The sequence below is a fragment of the Amblyomma maculatum genome, chromosome 1 (genome assembly GCF_055883805.1).
Source record: "Amblyomma maculatum isolate TAMU_Amacu chromosome 1, ASM5588380v1, whole genome shotgun sequence".
NCBI classification, from domain to species: domain Eukaryota; kingdom Metazoa; phylum Arthropoda; class Arachnida; order Ixodida; family Ixodidae; genus Amblyomma; species Amblyomma maculatum.
The window spans coordinates 206,168,743-206,195,976 of NC_139344.1; the positions used below are offsets into that span (position 1 = coordinate 206,168,743).

The window sequence follows — 27,234 nt, forward strand, 5'->3', positions numbered from 1 at the left end:
GCGAAAGCAATTGCGCAGCGTCGTGGGTGCCACCGACTTCCACGCATAGGCGAGCATACTAAGTGCTCCAAGCAAATCGACACAGTAGTTTTTCCCACTATCGAGGCACACCACCACCATTGAATCACAACACTGACTCCGTTGAGTGCCTTCTCGCTTCCGCGTTGTACGCAAAAAAAAAAAAAAAGGAAGAACAGCTTTTTATAAAATCCAGAAACAGCTTCTTGAAGAACTGAAGTCGATTCAATTAAATGCGAGCCACAGTAACGACAGAATGTAGTTTTTGCATCAGCACGACCACGGCTAGGCCTACTCGCAATGTTCGGCAACACACGTGAAACGCATGGCAAGCACACAGAGGAACAGGCATTGGCAGTCGAAGCGATCAAGCTAAAAGAAAAAAATTCGAGGACACATTGGCGACTAAAGTGATGAAAGGCGAAAGCCTGAGTGAAGCATACTGCTACGCGACTGTTGCGCATGTAGCGATGAATGCTGCTACGAGTAAAGCGAGCGACTACTGTTTCACATTCTGAGAGTGCATTTATTCAGTGAATTCTGCTTGGCAGCTACGAGATCGCACTCCTTGTATCTTCACAGTTGTTCTATGTTTACTGTTGTGTGGTTGATTTTAACGGGTGCACGACATTAATTAGAAATCAATTGATTGTGCAACTGACACTAATTAGTAGTTATTAATTATTTAGTCATTTATTAGTAAATAGTGGCAATAATGAATCAGGAAGCGGAAGCTGCTAGGCAAATATATAGCCTTGATCCAGCGTCAGTTTAGCTGAGGAGCAATACACAAGGCCGGCACCGGTTTCGAGGCTATCGAAGGAAAAAGTAAACAACAAGATGGCGGCGACAAAGCTCAAAATGTGTGGCAGTTGGCCCTGCTGACACTTGGAATGTCCGACAAATCAAATTGCCCTCCCTAGATTGTTCGAAATTTTGAGCCGCATAATGCATTGACTTTGTAAGGTATATACTGGGGCCGGGAAAAAGTCCGAATAATCAAGCATGTTCGAAAAATTGGGTGTCCAAAAAATCAGTCGTCAACTTACATATAGAAGAGGCATTTTCTCAAAAATTAATTTATTGTAATGCTTCCTCACGACCCACGCGTTATTGTTACCAGTGGATGCAGAAAGCATGTTCCTTCATACCTCATAACACGTTTTAGGTTACTGAATTATGCAACTAGGCTGAAATATTCCCCCCCCGCCCCCCCCCCCCCCCCCACATAATCACCTTCTGTAAACTGTTTGTTGGGAGATTACCCCTAGCAGCAATACCTTGTCTTTGTCAGTCCTGAAAGAATAAAAAAGAAACAAGACTGAAACCAAAGACAGCAGTTTCAAGGAAGCACAGAAACTATTCTGCCAAAGTAAGAATACATTCATGTTCACAACCAAACCAGACTATGCCAATGTGGTATGTAGGGGTGGCACACCACAGCACGAGGTGGCCTTATGCCTATGCAAAGCCTCAGGCAGGACCATTTCCACTCCTGACAGGGACAGCAGAAGCAACCTTGTCATCTGTGAAACAGGGCCTGCGGCCCCTCAACCAGCAACCCTCGAGAGTTCCTCCCAGCAGGAGAAGCCCGAAGCCTCCATATCCGCAGCTCCTCTGCGAACCACTTGTGCCCCTGAAAGCCAGTAGATAGAACCCCTTCTTTGCCCCCACTGCAGTAGCAGCAAAGCTCTCTTGGATGAAAAAAAAAAACGAAATCGAATAACGAACTGGACAAACTGAAGACCTTCGTTTTTTTTCACATCCTGACAAGCCATTAAAAATGCAAAACACGGCATTTCTAGTACACTGAATCTGTCATGGACTTATTAGAAACTGCACCAGTGTAGCCGATGTTTTGAATTGACTTTCTCAGTTGCTTTCTCAAATAAACACTCAAATATTTTAACAAGAATATGAAGTGCACTGTCATTGAGTGCGAGCTAACAGGCTCTCCAGAAGTGGTTGCAGTCACCATCCTTCATTATAAAACAATAACAGTATGTTCTATACATTGCAGATTTACGCAGTAATCTGCAAAGAGAACGTGAAGGAGGAAGAAGAGGTTTGGATGGAGCGCACGCGCTGGAAAGATTGAACGCCTTGTTGCTACATTGACGAATGTAAGGCCAGTCGAGTATTCAATGCAGTGAGAGGCGTCCTGGTGTCTGCCCTGCTTCTTCTATATTTTTGGTGCCGAAACCCGGGCGGGTAATATGAGCTTCTCCATCGATTCTTCCTGGAGGTTGAAAGAGGAACGACAACGGCCCTCCAGGAAGATACTAGGAGCTCCACCACCGAACCCCACCGGACTGAGAGAAGAGGGCTTCAGCTAGATGCCATGGACCGCATCAAGAGGAAGCGCATGATTCAACGAGATTTTCAGTCCCGGCTCTGCCATGAGGCAAGTGATCTACTGCAATCGAATGAATGGACTATTCTAGACTTAAAGCTTATTCATGCGAGATTCAGAACATGCAACAACGGCCTACGCATGCTGAATGAAAAAATGCAAGCTTGTAAAGTCAATGTTTGTGTAGAAGACATCATGTCTGCACTAGAATATGAGGAGACTGCCACACAAATGATGACGCTAGTTGAGTTTCCCCTTCAGGTGGCCAGGTGAGGAAAAACTTGAATATATCGATGTTCTTAATAAATTGAAGATTCAGACTCGCAACAATAACGTTAAAGATTAACTATTTATTTACACATAAATAAAACAAGAAGACACAAGGAAGGAGAAAACTATTTACATGACTGACCCGTTGGTCGGACGAAATCGGCTCTGGTTTAACCCAGAGCGCTTACTTTTAAGCCATCTGTCTCCGCCCTTGGCGGGGACAGCAACCAATAAACAATCAGGCAACTTTTCTCACCAATCAAAGACTGGGGAAAGGATATTAACTAAACAAACACTTGGGAAAGGAGAGGTCCCAAGCAAATATACGAACGGCACTGATGTCACTGCATTCCAAACATCTGCTTTCCCTTGTTTTCTTTTTCGCACATGTGCATGCGGGACCAACGTATGCCGCGTGAACAACAGCTGAAGTTCTTTATAAAAAAGCAGAAAGCTGTCACTGAGGGCTCAAACGCTACGTGGAAACTCCAACTTGACCAAGCCCTTCTCTTGAGCACCTGCAGCTCAATGACCCATTGCGCTGCATCGCGCACTGGTCAGCCACCGCACATCTGCTACTCCGCAAAGGCTGTATGCACATGAGCAGAGGGAAAGACGGGCACGTAGCAATACGAAGATGCATACAAAAGAAAACGTCCACTGGTCCCAGATATGACATTCAGCACTGTACCACGGCCGCTCAATGGAGGCGCACTTGGTGCGGCCCGTCGCGCCGCGCCTCAATGGCTGGGTAAGCGCATATTGGGAGAAGTTACAGTTTCCGCCGTCATTCTCTGCGGGGGCGCCACCACTCCAGGACAAGACGCCGCTGGCACGGACGAGCAGACGACGCGGAAGGAGCGCGCTGGCTATGTTGGCGTGTGTTATCGTTTTGACTACTCAGCATAACCGCGTGGTTCTGATAGTTCTGCATGCGTGTCATCGGTGCCTGTGTCAACAGCGTCCTAAGCGTATGCAGCACCATGCCAGGCAACTGCTGTGTGCCGCTGTGCATCACGAAAGCTAGAAAAGATCGGTTACCATGAGTTCCCGTGCGATTCACAACGTCGAGCAGCATGGCTGAAAAAACATATTTTGGGAGGGCTAGGATGGAAAAGGAAGCCGGTGGGAGCCGAGTGACAAGTCACTAGTATACTCACTGCACTTCACAGATGACGATTACAGGAAGAACATAAAGCTGAAGATCCTGCTTCCTTCAGCTGTCCCCTCCGTGTTCCCGAACTGCCCACATTACAAGTTAGTTACTCACGCGGGCTCATGTTGAGCTAAACAACCTTGAAAAAATTAATGTGCGCAGGTTAATTGCTTTATTTTCCCCACTTGTTATAGCTACACTTCATTTTCTCCTGGACCCCCCCCGTGTCATCCTGAAGCATGTGTGTTTCAAGATAGCTCCGCCACGATTACTTTTATGACGATATCAAAATGGTATGCCTTGCCTAACATCGCATAAGTGAAGCCATGGAGACACCAAGAGGAGCCGCTCTATTTGTCAGATGACGAGCGACTCTCTTGGTTAGAGTTGGACTTTGCCATATCGAAGACATTCAGGTCCAAGGAGGCACGTCGAAGCAAAGGCTAACCAAACAAACGTACGAAGCAACAATCATGACAACCAGATCCACAGTGGTGCAAATTAAGTACCTTCTTGATCACATCAAGTATCTTACAACAATGTCTTCTGTGTGCCTTACTAGTGCATTGCATTTAACCGAATCTTATTTTCAGCGTCCGATACGCCCTAAAGCTGGCTCTGAAAGCGGGTCTATAGTATCGCTTTTTAGCAGCCTAGGGCAATTCAAAGACGGGAACGACAAAGTTGACGCACGGGCTGCAGTTTTCACCTCGAAGAAAATACTGAAGGTACCACTAGCGAAAAAAATATATATATATATCGACTGAGATTATACACATTTTGCCATGTTTTGTGCAGGTTGGCTTATTGCAAGCATCAAAGTCTGCAAATGCACCCATCAACAATTAGGCAGCTATAAAACTTGGCATTCGTGATTATAAAAGTCGTACCTTGCCAACTTCCATATCACATCTGCTGCGAGAGAGTTTTCGAGTCAGCTTGTATTTATTCATGTGTGGTTTGAACCAGCAGCTGACATAGAGTTAGCACCGATTGCATTCTTGGCTGGTTACCTTGCACGTCCATTTGAAGAGAAAGTATCAATAGTTTTACAGAATCTCATGAAACATTTTTATTTATTCTGTTTCAGTGCCTACCTGTGTTTTCTATATTTATATATTACCAAAGTTCAAATAACCTCTAGTGCTTACTTTAGAGTGTCAATAATTTTATTTTATTAGTCCCCATCCATTTATTAACTTTGTGCCTTGTGATTCCTGCAAAACCCTGGACTTATCAAAATTCTTGATGATGGATGCCTAAGGTATCTGAAAATCACCATGCACCTTTGTTAGCAAGGTGATGAAGTGCCCGCAGGTCATAAGAAGCAGCAAGCTATGCAACATGTTAGTTTCATCCCTTCTTCCCTATTTTGTGCAATTTCTGGAGTTGATTTGTGAGAGAGAAGACCGCAGTCACACTAAGGACCTAACCACACTAGTGCGACCACTGCTGACCTACTGGACAGGCAACATCAATCAGACTGAAAAAAATCACGCTTGCATATAAATCTTTTTTTGAGGAAAGTTCTTCGCTTGTAAAATAAGCTTGCGTGTCTTCTGTGCATCACGCGGCTTCATAATCAAAAGAGAAAAAAAATTGCCTGAGCCTGCGGGCGTGTCGTTGAACTGGCTGTCTTGTGTTGTTTCTTTTGCAACAGTTTGTGTTAGTATGTTTTGGTGGTGGTACCGACTTGAATATTATTTCCAATAAAAACGGAGGAACAAGCTGAACAATAATGTTGAACGCTACGTCCTGAATTGTAAGTTTCCAGAAAAGTGCACGCTGAATAAATGACCCCAAACCGTGTCCCGATTTCAAGATTGTAATATCTAATACGTTATTACAGTGGCTGAAACGCAACTAAATGGGTGCACACTCAGCGAAGCACACGACTGCCTCGTTCTCGTTGTAAACGGAAGACCACGAATGACTTGGAAAAGCCTAGTGATGATGACTTGCCACTATCACCTTATCAATAGCAAACTTGCACGTAGCATCACATAATGTGTGAAACGCCGCTCATAATCCTATATTGAGCAAGCGCCGACCACGCGGACGCCGAAACGAAAGCACAGCCACGGCCGCTGCGCGTAGCTCTCCGCCTGGAGTCGTCCCGGAGCGGTGGCGCCGCAGCGGTGGCGATGAGAACTAGGCGCAATACGGCTCTTTTGGGCGACGCGACGGGCCGCACCCAAGTGCGGCTCCATTGAACGGCCGTAACTGTACACTACGCGAAGGGAACGAGCGCTCTGCGGCGGCGAGTGCCGTCAGCAACAATAGAGCTGCCACCGCGCCTCCGTCGTGCGACCGCGGTTCCACCAAAATGGTAGTCTCCGTGACTGGGGACAGGTGCACACTGCATGATAGCTACCTCGCGCCAACCACATTGTGTAGGAAACCAAATACTGCATCCGAATGTTCAGCGAACTTGACAACGCTCCTCCGCCACCATATCCAGAGCCTTCAGGCATCTACACCTGCTGTCAACAGCCATCGTTTCATGACGACAGCAGTTGAGCGAGAAATGACAGGAACAGTACCAGGACAGCAACATTGTTGCTCGCTTCCTTCCGACGGAAAAGACGTGAGCGAAGCACTGTGCAATGAGACAGATGTGCGAATAAAGTGCGACGGAGTGAAGCCGGCTGATATTCAGAGCATCCCGAGCGAAGTGCACGTCCCGGCGAGCATTGCAGATTTCGTTAGTGGCGAGGCGCCTGATCTCGTTGTGTACGCAGTTGTGGCAAAAAGCGAACAGCAACGAGATGAAATTCAGAAGGTCAAGGGCGACTGAGGTTGACACTGCGCATGATGGCCTGGAAGATGCTCACGATGAATCCCATGCTCATGTAGACACGGATGATTCTAAAGCCCAGTGCGAACATTCAAAGCATACCAAAGGGAGAACTGTGGGGCAGGTTTGCTGTAATGATGACCTTGGTCAGACGGTCGCTGTAGCTCCACCGACGGCGTCGGATGCTCCTCAGTCGCAGCTAAGGAGAGTTGAGGTTGACGATAACTCAGGGTCCTGCAGTGACGTGGCTGCCATGTTGTCCGGCCATGGGAAATGCAGTAGCGACTATGTCTGTCGTCCTGAAAAGAACCAAGAACCACTGGCAGAGTTGACAGCGCCTAACAAATCATTCCGTGATCTCGGTGCGTATGTTCATCAAAAGAGGCCCGACCAATGGTTTGCAGCAACCAAGCTGGTCAAGATGGCTGTGCCACTCACGAAGGGGCCCATTGCTGCGAGGTTTGTGCCACTTGCGGCGTTGTGCGGTCGGAGTACAGAAATAGCTCGCATGACCTTGAAGTCAGAGATAAAATGGTGCGATCGGGATGATACTTATTCCGCGCAGACGGCTTGTGTAGCGCGTGATGAATTCCTCACAAGGGAGACACGCGTATTTGATCCTGGTGGGCGCACCGATTATTTGGCTACGCTTATTATGCACGTTCCCTTGACTGCCTTACTATGTAGAGATGGTGAGCGCTGTGGGTGACATTGTGCTGATAACTTTGAGACGGATTGTCTGGTTGTGTTGTGTCAGAATGTGCGGGGTATGTCTGAGTGTTGATGTCAAGACTATGCATCTAGAACTTCGAGATGCAGCTGCGACCTTCTAGCGTGGAACTCACCATTTTATGCTGGTGGACAAGAACAATGCCGATTATTTTTACGGTGAAGTGGGACAAAACCACAACAAGGCCTTCATGCCGGGGAGCAGGGCTTCAGCAAGCAGATGTCATCCATGTTCTGTGATTTTTCCCTTGTACGCCAACTTTTCCACCTTGGCATCATCGAGCACTACACGAGGGCCACCAAAAAAAAAAAGAAAAAAGAAAAAAAAAGGAAGAAAAAAAAAAAGTAGAGCGAGCCGGAGCCTTACGAAGTGAGCCTAAAATCAGAGGTCCAGCAGGAATTGGATAAAAGCATCAATGCTGTGGGCATTGAGACTGTCACTGCAGATCAAACAGATCAGCGATAAGGGATTGCTGTACTGTGGTCGAGCATATAGGACAAAAATACTGGGAAGAGCATGGGCTACATTGTGTGATTTGAATACTGCCACACCCTACCGGTTCATCTTAATCTGCCCGGTTGGTGTCCTGCTATGGAAGTTAAAAGTTTTTTGGAGTATTTCATGTCGTCGTTGACGATATTCAAGACTGGTAATGTAAGAACCGACTTCATCATGTTGGTCATCAGAGAGCACTGAGGTGACACCGTTCCAGCTTTGACCTACATCTCACCTCAGGGTACGGAGTGTGTTGCAGATTCATGTAGTAATCTGCAAGGAACGTGAAGGAGGAAGAAGAGGTTTGGACGGAGCGCGCGGAAGAGATTGAGTGCTATGTTGCTACACTGTCGAATGTAAGGCCAGCCGAGTATTAAATTCAGTGAGAAACGTCCTGGTGTCTGCCCTGCTTCTTTTATACTATATACCTTGAGCCTCATTCAATTATCATACTTCATCATCTGGAATCATTTTTTAAACAGCTATCAGAGCCGTATCTGGTAGTTGGGGACATTTAACGTGCACTCTACTTTTTAGGGAATTTAAAAAAAAAAAAAAAACAGTACTAGGGGCTGTATTTTAGAACGTCTTAATCTGTGCAATGATGTTTGCTTGTGCATTACTGGAAAGCACACATACTGCTTGCCAAGTACTGGAACGATAAGGTGTCTAGATCTGTCTTTTATTTCACCATCTGTTTTTACAGATCTTAAATGGGATGTCCATGTCAACCCACATGGAAGTGATCATTTATTTCCCTACCATAACCAGTTTAACATCCTCATCATCCATCATCCTAAACAAACCATCGAGGTGTTACGTTAATTGACCATTATTTGAGTCACAAACTAACGTTGAAGAAGTTTATTTGGATAACCTCAGTGTGGATTAGCTGAATAAAAAGTTTACAGCTTGCATTATTTATGTGGCATACCTGGCTATCCCGCAGTCCTCGGGGGATTGGCCGAAAAGTCAAGGTTTGGTATTCGCGGGAATGTAAAGAAGCGAGAAGAAAACATAATTATGCTTGGGGAATTTTTGACAGATGCCTAACAAATGAAAACCTCATGAACTTCAAGCAGGCAAGAGCTAAAGCACGATATGTCCATCGCAACACCAAGAGGACTTTCCTGGCAAAGTTATATACCATCTATAAACAATCCAATCGCATCAAAAACTATGTGGGAACAAGCTCATTAACTCAATGGCAGCTTCTACCCTTTCACAATTACCCCGCCTCGGTGGTGCAGTGGTTAAGGCGCTCGACTACTGAACCCAAGGATGTGGGGTTTCGAATTCCAGCTGCGGCGGTTGCTTTTTGATGGAGGCAAAAAGCAAGGCACCCATGTGCTGTGTGATGTCAGTGCACGTTAAAGAACCTCAAGTAGTTGAATTTTCTGGAGCCCTTCACTACGGCATCTCTCATAGCCCGAATCTTTTTATGACATTGAACTTCATAAACTAAACCAAACCTTCTTATGAGTGCTTGCATTCTGAAAATTGAGTCCATTCCAAAAACACTCATGCTATCCGATAGTTATTGAGTGTATATCCAGAGCATTCTTTAGTAACAAACTCAAAAGCTATCAAACCACTTCTTTGCTTTGAAGAGAAATGCCAAGAATTAAGCTACTGGTCACACATCTTGATGTTGCCTGAAGTCCTGACCCACTGCCGCCTTGCTACATTTTTTTGCCGTATGCGACCACACACTAATGGAATTTGACAAAAAGCTAGCATCACAAGAAGACATATTACGAGAGTTCATGGCACAAAATGAAAAATTTGGAAATTACTGGGGAATTTTATACAGATAGTTCTAAAACAGCATCCTGCATTGGTGGCGCTATAGTAGAAGATAAATGGGAAAAAAATACCTAGGCTAGTTCATGTCTGTGTCAGCTTTCTCTGCTGAATGTTACATCATTTCCTTAACTGCAGAAAAAAAGAGCAACGTAAGAAAACAGTGTAATCGACACTGACTCCCTCAGTGTAATCACAGCATTACACTTCAGAAATACAACAAAGTCCTTACTAGGGAACATAATACATTTCATAATAACAGCTGAAACGCAAGGATAAGAAATCAAATTCTGCTGGGTGCCTAGCCATGTTGGAATCGGTAGTAATGAAACAGGTGATGCATGTGCCACAGCTTCCCAAAATGCTTTAATAAAGAAAGTAAATGCACTGCATAAAGATAACATAAAATTGGTAGAAAGAAAACTGGTACACACACCTTGTTTGTGCTTTTCATGTCTAGGTTTTTGCTTGTAAATCTACTTTTACACTCTTCCATGGTATCCTTTCTTGTTGCACAACATGTTATGTGCCATAGTTTTTCACTGTTGCGGCATCATGGCGCGTTTCTCATTTAAAGTTGCCTATTGAATGCTTAATTTTCTTATGCTGTGCAGTGACGTGGTAACCTGCTGTGAGCCTATAGAGGTGATTTCTCACAAGATTGGAGTTTGTGGTGTGGGTGCACATGGAAAAGAGTGCAAGACAGAGTTTAAGAAGCTTAGCTACAACGGAAAGTCCAGTGTAGTCCTGTGTAAGTTGATGTCAGTCCCCTCCATTTTTGTGTGAATGCTTTACACTTTTACATTTTACACTTTTGTTTTAGTTACTAAGTCTGCTTTGCTGGATTTTCTGAATGTTCTTTTTTTTTCTTCTCTCTTTTATGCTTCCTTTCTGTCATGTTAGTCGAAGTGATGGTTTCCGAAATATTACAAGCAGTTACTGTAAACATCCTCATTTTTGTAAATGGCATGTGACTGAAGAATAATTGGTCTCTGACATTTTTTATTCTCATACAAATTAGGTACAGTTGTCAAAGATGGATTTGTGGCTATATGGAAAGCTTTATGAGCGACATGCATTTTCCAAGTTGATGCAGAGGATCATGGGAAACTTGTTTGGTACCGCTACTTCCAGTTCCAATTTTCATCCCATCCTCGTTTATTCACTACTTTCGTTTTGCCACAACATTGCTAGGTTTACTACATCACCATGAGACGAGTGCAAGATTGACTCTACTCTTCTTTGTGGCATGTTCGCTCACAAAATGTGAGCTGCCGTGCAACCAAATTAAAAATGAAGCTGACATTTTCTGTGCATGCCTTGCAGTGTGTTAAGATGTATGGTGTGCATAGGGCAATGTTTAGGATGTTTGCTAGCCTACTGGTAGCTATTACACTCTGTAAGGACTCAGTTTTGCAATATTTCAAGGTATCAGAAAAGAGGTGTTTCAGGGAAGGCAGTCACTAGTTTTTATATATAGTGCACTGTTCTTCGTTTCTAGTGAACATTCATTTTTTTAGTGTAAAATCTTTCAGAGAGACTAGCATGTCTAAATAATAAAGAGGTGAATAAACAATATCAGAATAAGCAACAGAAATATTTGGAAATGAAAGAAGCGAGCTTGACAACCCAGTTGTGTTCTGTCTCTCCTTTATGCTTTGTTGCATAAGTGCAGCTTATTCAGAAATAAAGCATTTGTTCTGGCTGCTTTAAAAGCAATGTTAATGTTGTGGTTGTTGCTGAAAGTGTCCTTTGAAGTTTGTTGCAATGACGATGTTGTCCACTGTATTTACCTAAATGTAGTGCGATTGCGATTCATTCAATTAAAGTATGCCATTGGAGATCAGCTTCTGAAGATGCTGTGACTGCCTCGTGATATCAGTTGCATTCATGTTCTACAGCTTAATGTCTATAAATTATTCGGAATTGTTGGCATTGAGTAGAGTACCGAAACTTGAGTTGATGAAAAAAATTTTTGCAGCACCAGGGTTTAGTATTGCATAAAACATTGTAGTAATCAAGTGTTTTCAAGGTTTTTTACTGTTGCAATGAAAACACTTCTGTTTTCTTTAAAGGCAAACCATTGACAGGCCGCATGCATCAGATTCGTGTACATCTCCAGTTTTTAGGTAAGTAATATCATATTGACTCTGATGTAGTAGGTGCACTTAGGTGTATTAGTGTTGCAACACCTTAACCAGTGACATGTGGAGTGGAAGAAAGTGAGGCTTCCTGAAGCTACATACAGTGAGGAGAGCATTCATGAAAATGAAATGTTCACTTTTTGGTAGACTGAAAAAAGTTTTCAACTTTTCCTTAATACATACCTCTGTGGTACAGTGCTACTATAAGCTACTTACCACACCTTTCATTCTAGCCACTTTTAACCCCTATGCACATGCATGCCCCATGGCTTGGGCAGAATGAGGATGCTTGTACCTCTAGTTAAGCTATGAATAAAATGATGAAGCTTCACTAATGCAGTAGGGCAGTTCTACTATCTCCGAGTTTCTTGCATTATGTGGCGTGGGAGTGTGCATTTAGTTCGGTGGCACGATGGATAGTGTAGCTGACTACAGAGTAGAAAAGTGGAGGTTTGAATTCTGACGAGCTGGTTTTTCTTTTTCAGCTGTATGCAGTGTATGGTCATATATGGTGTGATGTGGTTATTTGATTGGACACTTGCTCAAGAAGGTACAAAGATGCGCAGCTTGCTGAAATGATTGTCTTGATTGCAGTGGAAGTTGTCATCTGGCAGCCTTGGCACTTCTTTTTTTACTGGATAACTCTATCAGAACTGTCAAAAAAACAAACACTATTGAGGGGTGTTGGGAAAAAAATTTTATTGAATGAAATACTTACTATTTAAATCATTTTTCAAGCACACACATTTTTAAGCATTGTACATAAAAAAGAAGACTAGCTTAAAAAGCAACGCGTAAATTTAGAAATGTCACGAGTGAAAATAAAAATCGAATAACCTAGAATAAATAAAATGTACTACATTGCCTCTTTTCTTAATTATCAAAATTTTTGGCATGCCTATCGTAACTTCCTTTTTTTTTTTTTTTGTGATGGTGATCTTTGGCACCTGCGGCAGTCGTTGAGTCTGACTTGCTTGCCCATTGTTCTAACTACTCCATAGGCCTAATATGTTATATGGTGAAGTACATTGTTAATGCGTGCCATTCTCATAAGGGTGGTGGAGTGCAAGTTGGTTTGCCATCGATTTAAAGTCTGCTCAAGGAGTTCTTCTCTAAAAACCAGGTGGTCAAAACAGTCTCGATGTGGTCGAAAAAGGTTTGCATTTAGTTGATGCTCTGAAGGAGCCACCACACATGCCACAGCTCTACTAGTGTTAGCTGACTTTTATCATCCAAGTGTACAACTTGCAGGAGCTCTAGCAATGCTATGAGTTGGCTTTGCAGCATTATGCATGATGGAAGCAGATTACTGTAAATGTTTTGAACATTTCTATGCAGCTTCAGCCGGGGAACCTTCACACGTTACAAGGCCTTTGACCTTTTTTCACTTAAATTCACTTCTTCCCAAGACCCGTCAGAACGAGCGTGCATTGGTTTCTCCATAATCAATATCCAAGCATGTCTATTTGTGTTTTCACACATAGCTTGCAGCACGTGGGTCAAGAAAACTTGAAAGAAAGAGTAGTTCAGGGCAGTCATAAGTTTTTTTGAGCTGCTGTTTAGTTCCATACCCACATCTTTGCTCAAGTGCGCACCAGGTTCCCATCTTGAAGTAAACCCGATATGCTTCTGCAACAGCAGCAGCAGATCTTTACTGTAGGCTGTGGAAAGCCTACAAAGTAGAGCTAAAAGAGCGAGAACTTGTAGCGGTCACATGTACATACCTGAGCAATTGGAAACTGAAACTATGCTCATTTCAGGTCTATAGTTGACATTCCAGATAGTCGCGCACTGTCTGAACTGTGATCACAGCTTCCAAAGTTGTCTTCTGATTCATCACTAGTCTTTCAAAAAAAAAATACTGCTCTCCAGATAAAATTGTTGTTTTCACCTGCTGTAAAAAAAAAAAGAAATTGGATTTTCAATCTACTTTTTAGATGGTGAGACATGCTTCAGCTCTCAAACATTTCGGCTTGACAGGGAGCATAAGACTGTCATTCATGTTACGGGATGGTCCCAAAAGATTTAAGCAATTTTTCGTTTCATTCTTTCAGGTTACCCAATTGTCAATGACCCTCTCTATAATCACACTGTGTTTGGGTCTGAAAAGGCAAAAGGTGGACTCATGGAGAAAACAAAAGAACAGGTATTCCAGGCATCGTCTGTGCCAATAGTGTACCATTGTCATTTTCTGTGATGGTGTGTTGGTTCACTATGGGTTAAATTTCTATTTGCAGTTAGTGGAAGACCTTTTGGAACTTCACAACCTTAAGAAGTGGCTTGGTCCAGAGATGGACCTAACCCCAGGTGGGAAGAATGCTCTTTCACATGCAGTTCATCTTCCCAGCTTAACTTAGCTATGGCTGCTTGACATATATGCAGTTTTGCTTCCTTCAGCGGCATAATTCTATAATGGCAGTTAATTATAGTAGCCTCATACTTTGAGAAGTTTTGATCTTCTGGTTTAGTTCATGTGTTTTACTGATTCACTGTTTTCGCCCCAAAAGATGGCTGCTTACCTGAAGAGGATTGCGATGGAACAAGTGATGGTGATGCTTTGGAGGAACCTAATGCCAGCCACTTCCCAGGAAGCCTAAATCACTACCTAGAAGGTGATGAGTCTGCTGCATTTCGTGCTATGATGGAGAAGCAAGCTTTTGACAAAGAAAAATTTGTGCGTCGCCAAGATTGCCTGGAGTGTCGTTGCAAGTACAGGGACCCTGAGCCTAAGGATCTTCTCATCTATCTTCACTGCCTGCGCTATACGGTACACACCATTTAATATAGTTCTCAGTGCTTATGCAACTTCAAGGGCGACAGAGAGACCAGAAAATTTGTCTTTGCAAAAATTTATCTTAACAAAAGCATCACTAAAAATGGGTGTGTTGTTGAAGAATACAGGGCGACTTTTTTTTTTTTTTCCATTTGCAGTTTTGTATTAGTATTTTAAAAACTGCAAGAGATACGTAGGTGCAGCCTGTGCAGGTGGGTTTTAAAGCAAGGCTGACATTATGGATGTGACAGAGTTTGATAACTAAACGATTTAACTAAAATTCATTTATCAACATTTTTTCTTCAATTTTAAGGGGCAGTATATAGTGCTGTAAAATTGAAGGCTGTCAGCATCAAAGGTACGCTCTGTTTTAAAATTTTGATTGGCAATTTGGTTTGAAATATTGAATGTCAAAAATCTTACTGAATTAGCTTTCCCACACTGCATAATTCTGTAATGGCATTATTACGCATTGTAGTGTCAATAAAATTACGTTAACTTCAACATCATCAGGTACACAAACAGTGTCTGTATTGATCTATAAAATTTACAAGGATGCACTTAAATATTCTTATGTGGGGGGACGCGAGAATATTGCAAGTTCTGTCACGTTGCCTGGCGGATTTGCCTGATGCTACGCTCGTGAACCTCGCCCACTCTCACCCAGATGGCGTGTGTATATGGCATATTTACCTGGGTTAAATGAAAGAGCTGTGCAGTTAGAACTTGAAGATGATGAGCATGCAGACACACTCTGCCGACAGGATTTGTCCGCATTTCCTTCCTGTAAATGCTGCTCGTAAGACAAGAAATGCTCTTACATTAAAAATGCAATAGACTCCATTTCCTTTATGTTCAGTGCTGGAACGCTAACTCAACGAGCTTATGTGTATATTGGCCTGAACCCTATGCAAACTTAGAGCACTGCATGTTTTCCTGCCCTATTTCAAATCAGTCACCACACTTTTCACACCCTCCTTCCCCAATGTGGCGGGCTTAGTTAGCCTCTGACCAGCTGAAAGACCAGTTGGCCTTGGTGACCTGGGCCCAGGACATTCTCGACGCTCAATAGTGTGTTACATTGAAGTTGTTTCCTCCTCCTCCTTGGCGATTCAGAAAATTTTAAATCGGCACTCACCAGTGATATTGGCAGCCTTGAATTTCACAATATAATGTTGCCCCTTAAGTAAAATATTAACGAGTTGATTAGATTATTATACTAGTTAGTTAATCTTGTAGTCATGAAGCTGTTACACATACATGATGTCCACCTTGCTCTGAAACACACCTGCACAGCTTCAGTATGAGTTTGTAAAGTGTAAAAAAAGTCACCCTTTATGTACGTGAAAAGTAATCATTACAATAGCTTTTCAGACAGATTGCAAATTGCAAATTGTTCATTGCAAATAGAGCATGTATTGCAGTATGCATGAAGTGAGCTGAAGACTGCTAAGAGCTTGAAACCAGCTCAGGTTACCTACTTGAAAAAAACATTGGTCTAGTTTTCTTGTTTCACCGTCTCTTTTATCCTCACTATCCCACAGCAAATGCTATTTGTGTGTTCTAACATAATACCGTTGTAGGCCCCAGTCTACAGAAAATCTGGCGTTAGTATTTTCGGTGGCACCTCACAGTGCTCGAAGTACACCGCTTCTTGAACAGTGCATGCATGAGTTAATATCTGGGCAGGCATGCAACCTTGCCATTTACACTGCATGCACTGGTAGCTTTTTAATGAAGCAGCGTTAAAGGCCATATTCTTCAGAAAATTTGGTGCCAGCAGTGTCTTCTTAGAGTTTTGAGCAAAAAATCACTGGCGTTGCTCAGGCAGGCGGTAGCTGGCCTGTGACATGGCATTGCATTTGAGAAGGGCGGTTGATACAGGAGTGAAGTCTTCCAGAACCCTTGGGTTCCTAGTTATACACATTGCCCATAGGCCAAGCAGTTACATTCGTACGACTTGGTTAAAGCATGGATTTATATCTATTGGGTGGTCGTTCGCATACAGTAAAAAAACATTGTTAATTCAAACTTCACAGAACCGGGAAAAGTTGGGTCCCTAGTTATACACACTGCCCATAGGCCACGCAGTCACATTCGTATGGCTTGGTTAAAGCATGGATTTATATCTATGTTGGGCGGTCTTTCGCATACAGTAAAAAAATTGTTAATTCAAATTTCACGGAACCGGGAAAGTTAGAATTATCGAATGGTCTCGAAAAAACTGAAAGGAACCATTTGCCCCACGGTGAACATCCTGTATTTAGTCACGTAGTGGACCTACTTGCATAATTGAACCTACCAACCCCCTCCCCACTTCTGCCACTGAGGATTTGGGGAAAAAAATGCGTTAGTTGTTAGCTTGTCCCACCGTTCTGTGCTGCTGCATTTCACAGCACATTTCTTGGCAGCACGCCAAGGTGTTTTTTAGCAGCAATAGCATCACGGTGTCATTTGACATTACTTGTAGCCACGCTTGGGAGGGGGAGGGGGGGACTTGGAACTTGGCAGGGTGCAAGCGGCCTGGACAGGAGTGCCGGCGGCGGCTTGCTCAGCTCATCCGGTTCCGAAAGGCGGGTTTTCAGTACATTAGATTAATCACGGCGTGCTTGGGGCCACCACTGCCCACTGCCACAAAATCTGGAATGCGTGGTCGCAGCAAGTGCCTTTTGAAGCAAACGTGGCAAAAGTCAGTGTCACGATCACCATGTGCTTTCGTTGTAGAGTAAGCTAACGGACAAGAGGGGATGCTCACATAGGGCGGCTCATGCAGTGGTTAGGGCACTCCACTACTGTGCCCAGTGATGCAGAATCGAATCTCGGCTGCGGCAGCTGCTTTTTGATGGAGACAAAAAGCAAGGCGCTCATGTGCTGTGCAGTGTTAGTGCTTCGTTAAAGAACCCTAGGTAGTCGCTTTGGGACATTAAACCCCATAAACCACAACCTCTTTGAAATGGAGTGGTGATAGTTGTCGTCGTCACTATGCTCAACCTTTCTTGTTATGCTTTTTAAATTAAGATGACTCTTCAACTCTAACGACATTAATTTTAGGCCCTGGGTATCTTTAAGTACCCTTGTTTAATTTCAGTATAGCCCGCTTGCGTCCCCGCCCTGCTATTTAGCCACCAATCTTCCCATCAATTCTTGCTAACCTCTACCACCGATGCATTCACATTTCCTTTGGTACCTCTAAACCCCAGGGCCTCAGCTAGAGTGACTGTGTCCTTGTCAATATCTGGATGGATACTGCCACACTCCAGTATAATATGCTCAATTGTTTTTGGGCATGTACCACACATAACACAAGTTTCATCTTTAAACTTTCTTTTGTATCTTTGTGTTCCCAGGCATCCTAATCTAGCTTCAAAGAGAAGGCCACTGCCTCTTGGGTTGTCATAGAACGTCTCCTTAATCTAAGTTTCCCATTTTCTATATAGGTCTAGGGTGGGCTTCTTTCAATTGAGTTATTCCAGTTTTTAACCTCTGTGTTCTTTACCTGTAATTTAATGTTCTTTATTTCTCCGTCCTGCCTTCCTATGTTCTGGTTAGTTTTCTGGACCTTTCGTGCTGCTGTGAGTCAGTGCACTTTTGGTATAAGTATTTAAATACTTTAGCTATTGTTCATTGGAATGGAGCAGTTTTCGTACAATATTTTGCTCTGAGCTTCTTGTCAGTCGAAAGACGTCCAGCCCATGTCTCCCTGTACTGCTTTGTTCATAATTTTGCTGTGGGGTCCAAGTACTAATTCTCTTCGGATATCGTGATTTAGTTCTAACCTCGACTGGACTTCTGCCCTTAAGCACAAAACTCCGTTCTCGAAGTAAGTGCTTGTATGTGTCTTTTGCTGTTGTTCGTGTTTTTAATGCGCTTTCATGATCAACATGCTCTCACAAAACTTCTTTCCCACGGTAAGGTACACGTAAGCCGTCTCGTGGATGTGCACTTCCTTGCTTCTGTAGAAGCATTATATGTAGAATACTTCTGTTGAAGCATTCTATATAGAATGTATTTTCCTCACAGTGCCACATAGACGCCGCATGTGTGCTATCGTACACACATTCCGTGGTTCACGGTTCACTTCTATTGCTCATGGTTGCTGTGGAAGCATGTGATGGCCAAGTACCCATGAAGCGACATGAAACCCTTCATTCTACCACGTAATTAATGGCGTCAGTCTAAAACCTTCAATACACAGTGAATTACTGCCACTCTGGGCAGGTGGCAAAGTGGAGAGAGGAAAATATCTCTTTCCACACATTGGGAGATTAGGAAGAGGGAAGAGAGAGACAGGTGGTGGGAGGCAACAGGTGGCCTAGTTGCTTGGGACCTGGCTGTGATGAGAACGTAAGAATGCGCTACTGGAAGGTGACTGCGACGGGAAGTACCTAGAGGGTGAGAAGCTCAGAAGGAGGAGGTTATCATAAGGGCGGAGGAATTTGTAACCACAGGTGATATGACAGCATATGGTGGTATGAAGGCATAGCATGATATACCAACTAAGCCCAGTAGCTGCTCTTCTGACTGACAGCCCTGCTGTAGTGGCTCAGTGTTTAGGTGCCTGAGGACGTGAATTCAACCCTGACCACGGTGGCTGTGTTTAATTGACTTTGAAACAAAAGGCACCCCTGTGTGGTGCGATGTTAAGACCCTATATAGTCTGACTGCAAGTAGCCCTCCTCTATGGCATTCCTCATAACCCATACCACTTCATACATGTATGCATGGCATGCCATGCCATGCCATGCCATGCCATGCCATGCCAAGAATCAAACTAAAATATTGTCACGTCTTGATAGAACACCAAGGAGGGCCGAAAGATAAAACGGTTTTAATAGTCGACTAGAACGAGTCTTGTGCTCAAGCTTCCTTCTCCTCCAGGCTCCCAGTCATCATCTTTTGCGTCATCTTCTATGCGGCATTTGCCTCCCTCCTCAGGAAGCATCGTCCCGATGAAAACAACAGGAAGCAGGAGGTTGAGGTCAGCCCGAGTGGTACGGCTTCATACGTACAATGTGGACGACGTCGGCTTGGTGCTGGTTTTGCTTTGATGTCGACACCTCGTCTGGTACCACCTCATAAGTGACGTTGGTTAAACGTCGCTGAGCAACATAGGGCCCGAAGTATCGCAGCAATAGTTTTTCAGAGAGTCTTAGCGGCGAATAGGCGTCCAGACCCGCACTTTGTCGCCAGGTTCGTACATTACATGTCGGTGTCTATGATTGTAGCGTCGTGCATCATGCTCCTGCTGAGTTTTGATCAGCACACGCGCTAGTTGGCGAGCTTCCTCTGCATGCTGAGCGAATTCCTCGGCGTCCTAATCGAGATCATCGGTGTCGGCATTCGGGTGCAACATTGCATCCAGCATAGTTGTTACTAGTCGCCCGTGAAGGAGACTGAATGGTGTCATGCGAGTGGTGTCTTGGCGTGCCATATTGTAGGCAAACATGATGTAGGGAAGTATTTCGTCCCAATTCTGGTGGTTCACATCGACATACATGCAAAGCATGTCTGCGATGGTCTTATTGAGGCGTTCCGTCAACCCATTGTTTTGAGGGTGATAGGCTGTAGTTTTACAATGGCTGGTACCACTGAGGCAAAAAATCGTCTCCAAAAGTTCGGCCGTAAATGCAGTTCCTCGGTCAGTTATAATGAGTGCCGGAGCGCCATGCCTCAGGACAATGTTCTCAACGAAGAACCTAGCTGCTTCGGCGGCGGTACTCCTTGGCAGAGCCTTGGTCTCCGTGTAGCGGGTCAGATAATCGGTGGCGACAATTATCCATTTATTCTCGGCTCAGAAATGGTCTCAGGAGGTCCATGCCAATTTGCTTAAAAGGTGTCGTTGGCACTTGAAGAGGGTGGAGTAGGCCGACTGGTTTTACAGGGGGTGATTTACAGAGCTGGCAGTTTATGCACGTACGTACCTAGTGTTTCACTGTCGCCGGCAGTTTTGGCCAGTAGTATCCGTGCTGTATTCTAACCAACATGCGGGTGTAGCCTAGGTGACCGGCTGTTGGCTCGTCGTGGCACGCTTGCAAAACTTCAGTGCGGAGAGCCGATGGGACGACGAGTAGATGACTGTTCCCCCCAGGACGGAAGTTCTTGTAAAGTATGTTGTTGCAAATAAAGAATGAAGAGATTACTCGGGCGAAAATCTTAGGCACTAATGTAGTTCGCTTCTCCAAGAAATCAATAAGAGGGAGCTATTCCTGGTCCTCTTGCTGCTGCTGTTGGGAAATCGTTGCATCATCTATGACACCTAAAAACGCAGTGTCTTCATTGGTCATAGTGGAAGGTTCGACCGGCACTCGTGAAAAGCAATCTGCATCTGTGTGCTTTTTTCTAGATTTGTAAATAACTGCCATGTCGAATTCTCGTAATCAAAGGCTCCAACGCTCGAGTCTTCCTGAAGGGTCCTTTAAATTCATCAGCCAACAGAGAGAGTGATGGTCGCTAATGACTTGAAAGGGGCGTGCGTACAAATAAGGGAGGAACTTCGTAACCGCCCATTTCACTGCAAGGCATTCTTTTTCGGTTGCCGAGTAGTTCACTTCTGCTTTAGAAAGGGTCCTGCTGGCATAAGCAATTACTTTTTCCACATCATCCTGGTGCTGCACCAACACAGCACCTAAGCCCACATTACTGGCATCAGTATGAAGCAGTGTAGGGGCGTCGTCATCAAAGTGCGCCAGGACAGGTGGTGTCTGTAGATGCCTCCGCAGCTCATTGAAAGCTTGTTGCTGTTCTTCACCCCAGCGAAAGACAGCATTGTCACGTGTCAGTGAAGTTAATAGCCAGGCAATTCGTGAGAAGCCAGCAATAAACTGACGGTAATAGGCGCAAAGACCCAGGTAGCGCCGCAATGTTTTTTTGTCCGTAGGTGTTGGGAACTTGGCGACTGGAGAGCTTTTCAGGATCAGGCCAGACACCTCCTTGGCTAACGACGTGACCTAAGAACTGCAGCTCCTCGTAACCGAAGTGGCACTTCTCGGGTTTTAGTGTGAGGCCCGCAGATCGTATGCCCTGAAATGCAGCTAGCAAACGGCGTAGATGCCCTTCAAATGTGGCCGAAAACATGATCACGTCGTCAAGATACACCAGGCCACTTAAGTCCCGAAAGCACAGTGTCCATCAACCTCTGAAATGTTGCAGGTGCCGAGCATAAACCGAACGGAAGGACCCTAAACTCATACAATCCGTCGGGAGTGACGAATGCTGTCTTCTCCCGATCCCTCTCATCTACTTCGATTTGCCAATATCCACTTCTCGAGTCCATTGATGAGAGGTAACGTGCATTTCGTAGGCGATCAAAGGAATCGTCGATGCAAGGGAGAGGGTACACGTCTTTTTTGGTCACTTGGTTGAGCTTGCGATAGTCGATGCAAAATCGTAAGCTGCCGTCCTTCTTTTTAACAAGTACCACGGGGGAAGCTCAGGGACTCTGTGACGGCTGGATAACGTTGTCTCTAAGCATTTCGGCCACCTGGCGCTGAATGGCTTCGCATTCTTTCGGAGCCACACGGTAAGGATTTTGTCGAATCGGGCGAGTCGAGTCATCCATGATAATTCAATGTTCTGTCAAAGGCGTTTGGCCGATCCGCGATTCTGAAGCAAACCAGTCTCGAAATTGATCTGTGAGATCTAGAAGGCGGTCCTGTTCTGAAGAAGACAAATTTGGGCTTACATCGACAATGGTTATGGGTGTCTTGCACACTGATCCTTCCTGTTGCAGTATGCAGCAGTGCTGCGCATTTGGGAGGCTGTCGAAAAAGGCCACAGTTATGCCTTTCGAAATTTGCTAACGCTCGTCGCTGAAGTTTGTCAGCAGCACTTCGGTATGCCCATTGGTCAAGTAGACCAGCCCTCGAGCTATAGAAACACCTTGGCTGAGTACCAGGGTAACTGCCTGTTCGGCGACACCATTGCCTGTACGTGCCACTTTGCATTTCACTTCAACAAGAGAGCATGATCGCGGAGGTAATGTCACCGTCTCATTGGCGATGCGTAAGGGCATCAGTGGCACTTCCGCATTATCAGGGGCTTCATGGTTATTGGTGAAAGCAACGACGCTGTCACGAATGCTGATTACAGCCCCATGAAGACGCAGAAAGTCCATGCCTAAGATGAGGTCATTGCAGCAGTCAGGGAGAATGGCGAAGCTGCCAACAAACACCGCGTTTCCTATTCCTATCCGGGCAGTGCACTTCCCTGTTGGTGCCAGTAGCTGACCCCCAGCACTTCTTATTACTGGCCCAGTCCATTTGGTTTTTACTTTGCGCAGCGTGTCGGGCAGTTTCTGGCTAATAATTGAAATCTACCAGAGCATGTACCTCCAGCCCATCAGTGGAAATGGTGAGGTCAACGCTAACAGCGTTATCTGGGTTGCTTGTCTCTTTCGGCATTTGCGGCGGAAGTGCGGCAAGGTCGGCGCTGTCAGCTTCGTCGTCATGGCTAATCATCTGGTACGGAATTTTCGGCGGCAGTGCGGCAATGTCAATGTTAACGGCGACGTTAGAAGCACGGGTTGTCGGCAATTGCGGCTGTGGTGAGGGTTTTGACACTTTTCGACTGGTTGCAACTTTTCCTCGCGAGGGTTGCGGCTGTTAGTTTTCCCGACGAGGGCTAGGGGATTGCCATCCGCTAACGTCAGTAGTGCTGCGGCGCATCGGTGAAGAATAATGCTGTGGCGATGGGGAGGAGCGGCGGCGGAAGCCCAGGGATTCGGTTTCCCTGCTGACTGGAGCGTCGTCCTCGATTTGGACAGAGTCAGCGTCAAAGCGGCGGTGAGCAGAAGCAGGCGGAAAGGCCTGCCCTTCTTCTCGGTAGCAGCGGTAGAAACAGAGTGGTCAGCTGTCATAACTGCGCCACCTATCAGTCCGGCGCAGTTGAGAGCGCCTGGAAGGCGCCCACTGAGGCCCCTGGAAGAACCGGGTCTCCTGACGGCTCGGTGAGCTCGGTGGGGCGTGGTCTGGAGGCGGGCGATTAGGGACCGCGGCATAGCTCTCGAGCTGCGGCTTGTGGTAAAATGCAGGAATGTCGGCCGTGGTAGCTGACCGGTTGTGGAGCGTGGTATGGTTCGGAAAGGGCTGCCGCGTTGTCGACTGGATTAGACTCATTGCATGGTGCAGACGGTGTTAGGGCATACCGAATTTCATTCCTCACAGCTTCTATGAGGACTTCTGACGACTGAGCCTTCTTAGCCTAAATTCGCTGCAACTCCTCAAGGACAGTTTCTCTAATGATGTCTCGAAGAGTGGTCTTATCTGTTGCAGGCAGCGCCGCCGTAGTTGTCGCGGCACAGTTGACAGGTCGGTTGTACTGGCGCCATCGGTCTTGGAGGGCTCACTCTATAGCCGTAGCGTCCTTAATGAACTCACGGTTTTGGGTGGGTTGCGTACCAAGCCGGCAAACACCAGTTCTTTGACACCGTGCATGAGCTGCCATAGCCTTCTTGGCTCACTTATATCAGGGTCGGCACGGCGAAAAAGGCGAGCCATGTCTTCTGCAAACATAGCCACGCTCTCATTCGGCTTCTGAACGCGCACTTTAAGCAGGTGTAGTGCATTGTCTCGTCGATCACTTCTCGCAAAGGTGTCTACCAGCTGACGCCGGAAGTCATTCCATGTGGATAAGCTGGCCTTGTATTTATTTATTATTTATTTATTTCAGAAATACTGCCAGCCTTCACAGAAGGCCTTAGGCAGGAGTGGGATTACATGCATTGTTAAAGAATAAAACATACAGCAGAAAAGAAAAAGAGGAAAACCTAAGAAATAAAAAATCATCGACCTGCCACCAAAAAATGGGTTAAAAGACTCACACATCAACACGCTGTTCGAACAGTGAAACCAGATTCTAGCATTATCCTGATGGACAAAATAAACATTGGAAAGCTTCTGGTCTGCGCTCCATTGATTGATCTTGGCCATTCGCTCAAACTGGCCAAGCCAGTCCTCCACATCTTCAAACGCTTCCCCGCAAAAGTACTCTGGCACCTTGGTGTTCTGAAGAGTCACCGGCGTAGGGTTGGGATGTGCCATGGCTCGAGAGACCTGATGAACTTGGGCGTTTGAAGAGTCGTTCTGCAGATGGCTGTACTCCGGGGCTAGGCCTAGAAGGTGGCGGCTAGCACGATGGACAGGCGTGTTGATGTCTGGGATCCGCTGTGGACTGCCGGAAGGAGTCTTATGCATACCCCAGCGCGCCCCACCAGTGTCATGTCTCGATAGAATGCCAAGGAGGGCCGAAAGACTGTTTTAATAGTCGACTAGAACGAGTCTCGCGCTCAAGCTTCCTTCTCTAGGCTCGCGCTTGTCGTCCCAGTCATCATCTTTTGCGTCGTCTCCTATGCGGCAATATGTATACTTCACTTTTACAGTGATGACATTACCCATTGCATATTGCCTTTATCTTCATTCTTACGTTGCTCTGGTGAAAGCTTGTTTTATTTTTCTTTATCCTTACAGGGACCTAACTGGATGTATGAAGCTCCATGGCCATCGTGGGCAAGAGAGAATTGGATTGATGACTAATGGACAGAGCCGCTAGTTTCCACTGTAAATCCCTCTTTTTACTCTTCATGAGCGTTGCCTTATTGTGGAAATAAATCTGCTATATGTACCGTTGGGCTTTTGCAGTATTGCAGAAAGTCAGCAGTTTTGCAACTGCAGACTGCCATCAACTTTAGGGACCTTTACACCGATGAAACCAAATAAGTTATGAAGAGATTATTAGAGAAGTCCAATTTGGTGACACTGGCTCTGTTTCTTTACTCAACACTGGTTCCATGTAGTAAGTAGTACTGTATTGAACATGAATTCGAATTGTGTTTTCATTAGTGTGCTATGAAGAAAACTGGCTAAGAACCTAAGGGCAAAGCCTGCATAGAGGTAAAACTTTGGGTACAGATTTTGGTGTTAAGTCATAGTCAACTCGTGAAGCTTGAATTAAAAAAGCAGCTGACCTTGTTTGAGAGACAGCTTGTTTTATATCACCACTGCTTTTATGCATTTCATGTCTTTGTGCAGTGTTAAGTCTGGGACGCCCTTCAAAAATGTTCTCGTTTCAAAAATGTTTGCAAACTTCGTTAGTAGATTGCGTATGCTATTACTCTGGGATTGCTGTGACAAACATCTGCAGTTTAGGTGCAGGATTGACTGAAAAGGATGACAGCAGAGTCTTCTGTTATTTTTTTTTTCTTTTTTTTTTACAATTGTTACTGACATTCATTTAAAGTTTTTAGGTAAAAGGAATTGAATGGTAGAGGCAGATGGTAGCTTTCTGTACTTTTGAGCACACCAAGAGTTACATTTTCATAACCTTACTACATCCTATGGGCGTGCTGTATCAGTTTTGTCTCAATTTGGTATTCCCCCCTCCCCCCACTTTGTAATCTTTCCTTACCAGCTACTCACATCCAAGACAAGGCTCCATTCTTTTTGCGCTACATTACCGCTCCATGCTGTTGGTTATGCCACGAATTTGTCAAATCAGTTCCTCCGCATACATTCGTTCCTGTATTTACCTTTCCATTTTAATATCAATACCTTGCAGCCTTTCAAGTTCTTTAGCTAGCTTCTTATTTCTGGCAAACACTTTAGGCTAATATCACTTGAACTGGGCATTGAATTTTACTTTGCAGTAGTGCATTGGAACTTGTGGTTGGTAACGTTGAATTGTGTAGGGCACATGCCGAACGGAAAACGCTTTTGCATAGGAATATCAGCAGCAAACGTTTACAGGATGCATATGCTTTGAAAAGTTTACTAAAGCACGGGCTCACGACCCAGTCGTCTGGCATTGTTTCTTACTGGCGGATGGAAGATAAACACCCCTCATACTCAGGTGATAGAGCCACGACTGCCAGAATAAATTTTCTCCGCCCTTGTGTGCCATAAATGTTTGCTGCCGTTTATAAAAGTTCTGATGTCAGTGACGGGCAACTCGGGTTTCGCCTAGTAGTGCAGTGACATATTCATCTGTTCACTGCTTTCTTATTGCTGCATTGGCATAGATCCTCGGACTGAAGCAGATTGCATGGCACTTCTGAACATATTGCATTTTGTTATGAAGTCCATCAAGCTTGAATGTGTGCACATATAGTTGAGTCCAGCCAGTCACTAGGTGGGTATCTAACGTAGAAAAGTTCAGATATATTAATATAGCAGAATGTAATCTATCCCTGTGTGAGTGAAGTTAGGCATGTATTAGCAGTAATTAGTGCTTTGCTGGCTCGGCTCCTGCTGTTGACTCTGGATCCTGGCTTGAGTCATCAAATTTATCATTGTGATCTTTATTCCCATACCAATCTGGTGCCTGATATTTAAACATTGACAATTACAATGTGCATTCATATTATGGCCCTCTTACCTTGGCTTAGTGGTGCTTACTTTGTCTTCAGTTTAGTTTGCTTCATTTCTATGAAGCTCGCTCACAGATACATAGTGCAAGCTACTGGCCTCACTGGAGACTGAATGGCAGCTGTGGTTAAGTGAATAGCCTTCTTAGTTTGTAGAAAAGGACTGTAGTGGAATTTGTGCTTGCATATGCTAGTGCAGAGCTCTTCTCTGCAACTGTGCCAGTGCATATACAGCAACAACTCGCGAGTATGGAAGATGTGCTGCATGTTGCGCAAGACTAGTGTCACGTGTGTGGGAGGTCTCCTCAGTAGCTCAGACCATAGAATTTCACAGTACTAT

The 27,234-nt window shown here is 44.9% G+C and overlaps 1 protein-coding gene across 2 annotated transcripts in view; it reads left to right on the plus strand.

Moving 5' to 3' along the window:
- Positions 1-25,157, plus strand: part of LOC146205423 (pseudouridylate synthase RPUSD2-like) — a 57,280-nt gene extending 32,123 nt beyond the window's left edge. Inside the window, exons 8-13 of one of the 2 annotated variants that reach the window (XM_084590088.1) lie at positions 10,237-10,373; positions 11,698-11,751; positions 13,821-13,912; positions 14,004-14,073; positions 14,274-14,533; positions 25,003-25,157. In XM_084590088.1, the coding sequence (XP_084446214.1) occupies positions 10,237-10,373; positions 11,698-11,751; positions 13,821-13,912; positions 14,004-14,073; positions 14,274-14,533; positions 25,003-25,068 (679 nt within the window). In that variant the 3' untranslated portion in view covers positions 25,069-25,157. The remainder of the gene's footprint in view (positions 1-10,236; positions 10,374-11,697; positions 11,752-13,820; positions 13,913-14,003; positions 14,074-14,273; positions 14,534-25,002) is intronic. The other variant, XM_084590089.1, reaches the window with a different exon arrangement.
- Positions 25,158-27,234: the final 2,077 nt, after the last annotated feature.